We start from the raw sequence: 9,964 nt of genomic DNA on the forward strand, positions 1-9,964 counted from the left end.
AGAGGTCAAATGATCAGTGGAGTTTTTGCTCTGGTCCATCTCACAGTGGTTCCAGTGTAGTTATTTCCCCAGTTCCAGAACAGATAATTGGAATAGACATACTCAGCAACTGGCAGAATCTCCACAGTGGTTCGTTACATGTGGAGTGAGGGCTATTATGGTAGGGAAGGCCAAGTGGAAGCCACTAGAACTGCCTCTGTCAAGCAAAATAATAAACCAAAAGTAATGACTCGTTCCTTGAAGATTGCAGCAATTAGTACCACTATCAAGAACCTGAAGGATGCAGGGACTGTGATTTTCACCATGTTCCCATTCCACTTGCCTATGTGACCTGTGAAGAAAACAGATGGATCTTGGGGAATGACAATAAATTATCATAAACATGACCAGGTGGTAACTCCAATTGTAGATGCTGTTCCAGATGTGGTGAAATAGTTTGAGCAAATTAACACATCCCCTAGTTCCTGGTATGCAGTATATTGATCTGGCAAATGCTTTTTCTCCATACCTATTAGTAAAGATCACTAGAGGCAGTTTGTTTTCAGCTGGCAAGGTCAAGAATACATTCTCATTGTTTTGCCTTGGGTGTATAGCAACTCTCTAGCCCTATGTCATAATTTAGACTGCATGGATCATGATTGTCTTTTCCTTCCACAAGACATCACACTGATCCATTACATCGGTGACATGATGCTAAATGGAACTAGTGAGCAAGAAGTAGCAACTATCCTAGACTTATTGGTCTTATTAGTAAGACACTTGCATGTCAGAGGGTGGAAAATAAACTCTACAAAAATTCAGGGGCTTCCCATCTCAGTAAAATTTCTAGGTGTTCAGTTGAGCTTGTCAAGATATCCCTTCTAAGATGAAGGGTGAGTTGTTGCATCCGGCCCCTCCTATAACCAAAAAAGAGGCACAATGCCTAGTGGGACTCTTTAGATTTTAGAGGCAACATATTTCTCATTTGGGCATGCTACTTTGGTCCATTGATTGAGCAACCCAAAAAGCTTAGTTTTGAGTGGGGCTCAGAACAAGAGAAGGCTCTCTAACAAGTCTAGGTTGCCATGCACGCTGTTCTTCCACTTGGGCCAGATGATCCAATGTATCTAATGGCGTTTTAAGTGTCAGTGGCAAAGAGAGATGCTGTTTGGAGCCATTGACAGACTCCAGTAGGCAAATCATAATGCAGACCCTTAGGCTTTTGGAGCGAAGTTACGGTATCCTCTGTGTATAACTACTGTTCTTTTGAGAAACAGTTTTTAGCTTGCTACTGGGTCTTAGTAGAGAATGAATGCTTAACCATGGGCTACCAAGTTCACGAGCTGCTCATCATGAACTGGGTATTACCCAACCCATCAAGCCAAAAATCAGCACTCCATCATCAAGTAGAAGTGGTATATATGAGATGGCCTGAGCAGGCCCTAAAGGCAAAAGCAAGTTACATTAAGGAGTTGCCCAAATGCCTGTAGCCCCTACTTCTGCCTTCTCTCTCCCAGCCTGCACCTACGGCCTCACATGGAGTTCTCTACAATGAGTTGCCCGAGGAAGAAAATACTTGGGCCTGATTCACAGATGGTTTTGCATGATATACAGGCACCAAGTGAAGTGGACAGCTGCAGCACTATAGCCCCTTTCTGGGACACCCCTGAAGGGCAGGGGTGAAGGATAATTCTCCCTGTGAGCAGAACGTTGAGCATATGGTTGTTCATTTTGCTTGGAAGGAAAACTGGCCAGATGTGTGATTGTATACTGATTCATGGGCTGTGGCCATGGTTTGGCTGGATGGTCTGAGACTTGGAAGGAACATAATTGGAAAATTGCTGACAAAGAGGTCTGGAGAAGAGGTATGTGGATAGAGCTCTCTGAATGGGCAAAAAGCATGAGTATATTTGTGTCCCATGTGAATGCTCACCTAAGCGTAACCTCAGTAAATCAAGTGAATAGGACAACCTGTTCTGTGAATACCAGTCAGATTCTTTTCCCAGCCACTCCTGTCATTGCCAATGGGCTCATGAACAAAGTGGCCATTGTGGCAGGGATGGAGGTTATGCATAGGCTCAGCAACATGAGAATGTGAGCTCCATAAGGGAGGTACTGTGACTATTTGCTTTACTCGTGTCCCTAGAGCCCATACAGTGCTGTCACATAAAAGTGACGAATACTTGAACGAGTAAATATATGAACTAGAAAAGTTTTAAAAAGTAGTACTAAGGAACGAGACCATGGAGCAGCTCTTGGTAATAGTTTCTTACTAACTTATTTAAAAATAGAGATGATCATGGACATTTGTGAAATTCCATGCTTAAAGTGAAGTGATGGGATACCACTAATATTTGCTTTTTTAAATCCCAGAAGTTTTTTTTTGCTTTTCAGACTTCTCCCGTTACGGAGCACAGGCTCTGGACGCACAGGCTCACGGGCCCAGCCGCTCTACGGCATGTGAGATCTTCCCGGACCAGGGCACGAACCCGTGTCCCCTGCATTGGCAGGTGGACTCTCAACCACTGCGCCACCAGGGAAGCCCTGCTTTTCAGACTTTTATATCAGTCAAAAGTTAACTGAGATTAGGAAACATGGCCAAATTAAAGTTTTACAGGCAAAACACCTAATGTGGTCTTATTACTCTAACTTTCATCAATCACCAGCCATTAACAGAAATAGGCAGGCTATAATTGCTTTTAAGATTTTGTAAACATACCTTGGAGATACTGATTGAAATACGTGCTATGAATGGAGATTTCCTTATTACAGAGCCCTTTCCCTCCCCTAAGAAGGTGCCCAAGTTTTAGAGCTACATACCCATGTAAGCCAGTTCCTTCCTCACATTTGCTGAATTCTCTCTCACCTTTCCCTATTTCCTTTGCAATTTAACTATAATAAGGAACTGTTTAGATATCTGGACTATAAGTAATACTGGTAGTTAAGTTTGTACTTCAGATTTTTGTGATGATCAAAATTTGTTTCCAGTTCTATTTATTTCAAGTCTATTGGCTCCTTTGAAAAATCCTGTTAGATGATAGATGCGGTTTGGAACTTTTTGCAAGCTTAATATATTTGAAAGTTATAGAAACACCAAATATACTAAAATATAATTTAGACATCTGCAAGGGGGTCTTCTGATTTGACAGACTTGAAACTTTTATTAAATAAAAAGCCACCATACTTTCATTCAATTTAGCACCTAGATGTTTCCCTTAGTCTTTAGTTGTTCCAGGATGCTGTACACAGCACTCTGAGTTAGCCTGCTGCTGTAATGTAAGATGAAGGAATCCCTGACTGCATGTGGTAGACTGTGTTTTCCAAAAATGGCTGTGGACAAAGGCTAGTGAAGGTTTTGTGGGATATAAAGTTCCAGTTGTGTTCCATCACTCATTCCCTTCACAATGGATTATGGCTGGATTAAATATTTCTGCAGTTTATTCCTTGTATTTCCTTGATTGGGAACATGAGATTTTTAAAAACGTATACACGTGCTTCTTCAGCTTGCAGAACGTAGGTATATTTGTACTATTTTTTTTCTAATAAAAATACATGGTTTCTGCAGAACAGGTTAAAGAAAATAATCGTCCCTAATTCACCCAGAAGTTTGGCATATTTCCTTCCCATCTTTTAAATATACAAAAATACTGTTATTTGTATTTACTATCTGTGTAACCATATGCTTGGGCTGTTTTGTTCCTTTCTGAGTTTTTTAATTCAGAGATTAGGTAGCTAAGCCCAAGTTTGACCTAGTGATCTCTCATCAATCTTCTGAGGCCAGAGGACTGTTTTTCTAGGCCAGCCTCATTTCTTATGGATCTTGAACAGATTTCTCCAGTTACTAACAAGCACCTGAAATTTGTTAATCACAACCATTAAATTTACTTTTGGGAACACTAGGTTAACATGGTTGACATAAAATCTGCATATTTATAACTAGAATATCTGCAGAGCCACCCAGTGTCTTTCTCCTAATGAACCATTTGCACATTCAGTTATGTCTTTATAGCCCAATTATATACCCCAACTACTACAAGTTAATGCATTAAAAAGAGAAAGTTCCACCTTTACGTGTTGAATTAAAATTTATTGTAAAAGGTAAAGTTTTATGTATCCTTTTAAAAAATGAAAATTCAAAAGTCTTAGAGTTAAGCAATGAGTCTTCAACATTATAAAGCTATTTATAACAGTAATTAAAGTAGTGGTTGGGGCTTCCCTGGTGGCGCAGTGGTTGAGAGTCCCCCTGCCGATGCAGGGGACACGGGTTCATGCCCCGGTCTGGGAAGATCCCACATGCCGCGGAGCGGCTGGGCCCGTGAGCCATGGCTGCTGAGCCTGCGCGTCTGGAGCCTGTAATCCGCAACAGGAGAGGCCACAACAGTGAGAGGCCCGTGTACCCCCCCCACACACACACACACACAAAAGTAGTGGTAACATCTAACCCTTATAAAAATGTCACAGAATTCAAATCACTACTTGGATCCTCAATGGTTCAGTATCTTATCTTATACAATAAGGGTTTGGCCAGTTTTAAGATAAAACTCCTCCAGGTATGCTGTCCTCAAGTCCTCTATTATCACCATCCATCAGCTCACACAATGGGATAGCTGGCTGCTGTGGCAATTCCACAATGGTTGTTCTTGTCTTTGGCCATTTTTATGTAGCCATTCCAGCCCCATTCTGGACCCCAACTGAAAGAAGAACATGTTTTCCATTTTATACAAAGCATCAAGAACACATTACCTTCATTAATAATAATAACAACTAATAATTAAAATAGTGCATAGCATGTATCAGGTACTATTCTAAGTTCTGTTACATATATTTATAAGTATATTGACTCCTGTGGGTCCTTATCTTAACTTTTTAAGATAGGAAACTGAGGCAGAACTGACATTCCAATGTAACAGTCTGTCTCCTCAGGCTCACCTCAGTTAAAGAACTTTAGCTGTGAAAATTGATCCTCACAACCCTCAAAGACCTCTGAGAGCTGGGAGTAGAATGCAATGACAGGATATCAAATGATTATCAGAAAGGATGCACAGAGGCCACTGCACTCTTGGACAATCTTTCAGACTTAAAGAATGAGCAGAGGCAGATGTTTCTGCCCACTACTCCTTGTTCAAAAATTAGAGACAGAAAAAGGAAACCAGCCCTCAACTCTACAGGTGCAAAATCCTTTATATGAAACCCCTGGGGCTGGATGTGTTTCTGAATTAAGAATATTTTCAGAATTTAGAAATGCAATGTTACAAATACATAATAATAACCCCAACAAACTTGCTACAGAATCTTATAATCACATATCAGTATTTCTGTGTTTAAGTGGGAGAAAGACTTCTGGGATTTCAAAATTGAGCTTTTTTGGACCTGGAATCAAATACTGCTTCCAAATAAGGATTTCCTTTTTCAATCTAAAATATAAATATAACATTTGGAGTTTTATACCTGTTCTTGACAATCCAAAATTTATTGTTATTTGAATCTGTTCCTTCAAAGCCATAGCCAACCACCAAAACACCATGATCCAGGTCTTTGCTGCTGCAGTCTGAATCATAATAAATACCTGGGAGAGTAAAATTCAATGTTAGGGTGAGGAGTTCCAAGTGACACATGACAGTAACCCAAGCTACCAACCAATTAAGAGAAGTATCTCAAAATTCAGTGAAATGTCATAAACAAATTCCAAATAAGACTTAAATATCTGACCAAAAATAGTAACAGCTGATGAAAAGGAAAAAGAAAAATTTAACTCACTAGAAATCAACAAAATTCAACAAAATCTTAGATATATTTTCTACCTAAAAAATATTTCCAATAATAAGACCTAGTTATCAAGGTTAAGGTGATTTAGGCATTCAACTACTAACTACTAATATTAATTAGCATAATCCTTTCTACTCCTTGAATGCCAACTAAGAAAACAGCACAAAACAAAAAAATACTTGGGCTTCCCTAGTGGCGCAGTGGTTGAGAGTCCGCCTGCCGATGCAGGGGATGCAGGTTCCTGGCCCGGTCTGCGAGGATTCCACATGCCGCGGAGCGGCTGGGCCCGTGAGCCATGGCCGCTGAGCCTGTGCGTCCGGAGCCTGTGCTCCGCAACGGGAGAGGCCACAACAGTGAGAGGCCCGCGTACCGCAAAAAAAAAAAGAAAAAAAAAACTTGAACCACAGGGTTCTTTGCAGATCTAACTACAATAGTAAAAGACTTTTGGAAAAAGGGACCAACAATTGAAGAACAGTTACATAGCCATTTAAAAATATTTATGAAGTTTGTCATCATGAGAAAATGCTTAAAGTATAATGTCAAATGGAAACATCATTGTTATTAAATGCATACACTCAAAAGTCTACAGTCCCAGAAAACAGGACTCCATACCAGAGTCAATCATGGTCATATTTTCCACTTTTCCCTGCCTGAATTTCTATAATAAAAGAAAAACACCTACCTGATTTATAGAACTGGAAGGATGTATGGCCTGCATCAATAGCAACAGAGATGGGCCCCACAGTTGCCACTGCCTTCATAAGGGCCTTCTCCCGCTGAGGGATGTCCACGAAGCCAGTGTCATTGACAGCAGAACACTCGGGCTTATACTTACAGCTATTTGTTTCCTTTTAAAGATAAAGGGGAAAGAGACTTGATTATTACCATCCACCTTATGAGGAACATGAATTATAGGACCATAAGATGCAGCAGTTTGCAGCTTAATAATTTCTAAGTCAATTTTGTTATAAAGCAGCCCAACAAAATGCTATTGATTGGTTTGAAATGGAAAAATTAGTAGATATTTCTTCAGTAAGACCACTTAGGTCTACCTGGCCATAAGAAATTTTTCACTATGGAGAAATATGCATTATATGCAGAATGGTGTACATATTCTTCACGTTACATAGAAGTAAGACAAGCTATGTTAACCATCTAATCAGAGACCTGTGCAACAGCTGATAATTTATAATGACAGTTCTGACAGTTTACATCTAAAATGTGAATGCTGAATAAGATGTCTGTCATCTCTGAAAGTGTTCAAAAGCAGAGCTGTAATGACAAGATAAAGAGTTCCTTTTACCTTTCCAAGATATGGATAGGATTCCTCTGTGTCCAGGCCTCCATTGTCCTTAACATACTGGAAGGCATTATCCATTAAGCCACCACTGCAACCCTCATTGCCTTGAGGCCGAGAGCAGTCCACCAGGTTCTGCTCACTCAGTGAGACAAGTTTGCCAGTTTTCCAGAACATCTGTCCTTCAAGGGCGCCAGTGGCACTAAAAGCCCAACAAGAACCACACTGACCCTGAAAATAAAAAAGCCATCAGTTTACAAGACAAAGACCAACAACAGCCCATATACCTAAACATTCTTAAGAAAATCTGAATCTGAATACTGTCATACCTGATTCTTCACAGGAGTTACATAGCCTTTCTTAGTCCAATCCACAGATTTGGGGACTTCAAGAAAGAGAGGTTCATGGAACACTTTCCCCTTTTTGTGCTTCTGGTTTTGAAAGCCATTCATCACCTGCTTAAATTCTTCACTGGTCTTCAAGGAAAAGTAAATAAAATGTTGAAGAAGTTATTTTGCTAAAGTACTGAGAAGAGGAGGCACAAAAAGTTCAGCAACTCATGCCACACTCACCATGTCACCAAAGGCATTCATTGCCATGGTGAAGCCATGTTTCCCTTGGCTGTATTCCTGATTGTGCAAGTCAATCATTTTCATATTCTTCTCCCACACTGCTCTCCTCCATCCTTCTTCATTCTAGATGCAAACATATAACTGGTCATTTTTACTTCTATTTAAAACCCAACCCATGTTCACCAAATGGATTTGCAGACAGAGAAAAAGAAAAACTGTTGTCAGGGATGGCTTTATACTTCTGAGAGCTGTTCTCCAAACTCTGACACAGGAAAATATGCCCATGCTGTGCTCAGAAATAGGTGCCATTAAGTTACTGCCTCGATAAAAGCTAAAACAACTACTCCAGAAACTACTCTCCGGCTATAAACTCCAACAGCATGGACCATTGTCTGTGAGGTCCCTCTGGAAATTTTCAGATGTTACCAACCATGCCATACAGTCTCCCATGTGTTGCCTTCCACTGGTACCAGTGTGCATCTAACATTTGATCAAGTTTTGGAGCAGCTGAGGCTATTCCCAAGCAAAGGGCAGTCAGGAAGAGTGAAGGATTCATGTTTTAAAAACCTAGGAAAGAAAAAGAATTAGTATTTGATGAGGCCAATGCTTTAAAAAAGCCATCCTACTTTCTCCTGGATGTTATAGCCACTATGGTGGACTAAGATCATTTAAATGATCTTCTCAAATATTTACGGAAAGTCTGTGAAAGAAGGCTAAAGATATGGGTGGAAAAAAACAGGTCAAAGACTTAACACAGTGGAGGTATTTGATTCAGCCATCAAAATGAAAAACAGGCTGACAAGTGCTATAGGAATTGAAACAGACTTCACTATGCGTGCAATGATAATTTAGGTTTTGATAAGAATTTCTGCCACAACTTATGTGTCGGCATCTTAAGGCAACAACTAGGAAAACGTTGGTCCAGGTTATTTACTGAACGTATGGAGGTGACCCAAGACTTTTATTTATCAGGACGCCTGATCCTAAGTAGGGACAGACATGTATCTCAAAGAGTTAGATGGCTACCTCACACCTTTCTTCTTGGCTAATAAACAGCAGGGGGTGAGATATGACTTCGAATCTCTGCTACCTAAATTGAAACCTTTCTAAAAAGCCTTCCCAGGAGAAGGTGGGCAAGAGTGCACACTGCGCTCCCTACCCTTGTCCTGTGTAGCCCACACCCCCTCCCTCGCCCTCCAGACCGGGTACGCGATCACGTGGCACGACGGCGCCCAGAGCCCCCAGTTCTCGTCCCGGGTCAGGGCCAGACTCTTGGGGCTCAGAGAACCCGTCTGGTTTGAGCCCGCACCCGCGCTGTAGGCGGGGCCAGGCCGGGGACTTGCTGCCCAGCTCCCAGCCCTTCGCACACTCCCTTCGCTTCCAGAGGCTGTTTACGGCGGCGCAGGGAGCGACGGGCCCCTTAGCCCGGAGTTCGAGGGTCACACTGCCGCGACCGACCCGAACTTGTGCCTGCCACCTCCCAGAGGCTGACCGGCCTAGGACCTCCACCGCCCCCCGCGTGGCGTCAGCTCTGCCCTGGGTTTCCTAAATAGCCCTGCCCCCTTCCCCACCTCAGGCTGCCAAAGCTTGAGGGAGCGCCGACCCAGCCTCATCAACTCCCAGCGGGCAGACGCTGTCGTTCCTGCGGGTCGCGCCTGCCCCCTCACCCGAGTCCCTGGATATCCCTCCCTCCAGTCCCCGTCCCTGACCCGCCTCGGCCCCAGACTAGGTCGCTGACCTGCGGCTGCCGCAGCTGCGCAGGCGCACTCCACGGACGCACGTAGCTCTCCCCAGGTCTCCGAGGCTGGAGGTTCTGGCCGGGTCGTGCCTGACTCTGCCTTTAAGGCCCTGGTTTGCGGCCCGGCCGCCCCTGCCCCCATCGCCTGCCCGCGCCGCGATTGGCTGAGCTGGCCAGTGGGCAGGGCCTCCGGGCGTGAGTACTCTGCGCTCGTGATGCGACTCTGTCCCAACTTGTCCCTGGGAAGGCAGTGCTAACCTCAGTGGAACCGAAGACGAAGAGCTGGAGGCCCCTGGGCAGCGCTGAGGAGGAGTCCGGCGTCTCTGGGGACCTGGATCAACTAATCACCTCGATTGCGCTCGGCCGGTGGTTCACGAAAAAGAAGCAACAAGGAGGCCCAAGCGGATTTTCAGCGTAACCCTGTGCCTCCTTTAGTCCTGGACTTTTTGGTGAAAGTCTGCGGGAGGGCTGAGAACTGTCTAGTTTAGGGGTTCCCGCTTATTCCACAGCAAAGGTGGGGCGGGCTGGAGGAATGCGGAGCCCTCAGGCAGAGGCGTTACCTCCCGGGCTGAGGGTGGTACCAGCTGAGTTTGAGGAGAATCGGAGCGGAAT

The 9,964-nt window shown here is 43.4% G+C and overlaps 1 protein-coding gene across 2 annotated transcripts; it reads right to left on the reverse strand.

Annotated features, from left to right (window-relative positions):
* Positions 1-4,050: 4,050 nt before the first annotated feature.
* Positions 4,051-9,501, reverse strand: LOC116755825 (cathepsin L1). 2 transcript variants are annotated; one of them, XM_032635787.1, is made up of 8 exons: positions 9,353-9,501; positions 8,045-8,181; positions 7,615-7,737; positions 7,372-7,518; positions 7,049-7,273; positions 6,428-6,593; positions 5,428-5,545; positions 4,051-4,670 (listed from the first exon to the last, which is right to left on the reverse strand). In XM_032635787.1, the coding sequence occupies exons 2-8, from the start codon at positions 8,168-8,170 to the stop codon at positions 4,571-4,573; spliced, it is 1,005 nt and encodes a 334-aa protein (XP_032491678.1). In that variant the 5' UTR covers positions 8,171-8,181; positions 9,353-9,501; the 3' UTR covers positions 4,051-4,570. The 2 variants fall into 2 exon arrangements, with proteins under 2 accessions (XP_032491678.1, XP_032491679.1); XM_032635788.1 differs by having other exon boundaries at positions 9,186-9,354.
* Positions 9,502-9,964: the final 463 nt, after the last annotated feature.

The sequence above is a fragment of the Phocoena sinus genome, chromosome 6, assembly GCF_008692025.1.
Source record: "Phocoena sinus isolate mPhoSin1 chromosome 6, mPhoSin1.pri, whole genome shotgun sequence".
In the NCBI taxonomy this organism is placed as follows: Eukaryota; Metazoa; Chordata; class Mammalia; order Artiodactyla; family Phocoenidae; genus Phocoena; species Phocoena sinus.

Coding starts and splice junctions, on each gene's coding strand:
- LOC116755825 (XM_032635787.1), bottom strand. CDS start 8,170: ATGAATCCTTCACTCTTCCTGACTGCCCTTTGCTTGGGAATAGCCTCA. Junction 7,519..7,614: donor TGAATGCCTTTGGTGACATG/GTGAGTGTGGCA, acceptor TTTTCCTTGAAG/ACCAGTGAAGAATTTAAGCA. Junction 4,671..5,427: donor TTTTGGATTGTCAAGAACAG/GTATAAAACTCC, acceptor TTCTTCTTTCAG/TTGGGGTCCAGAATGGGGCT.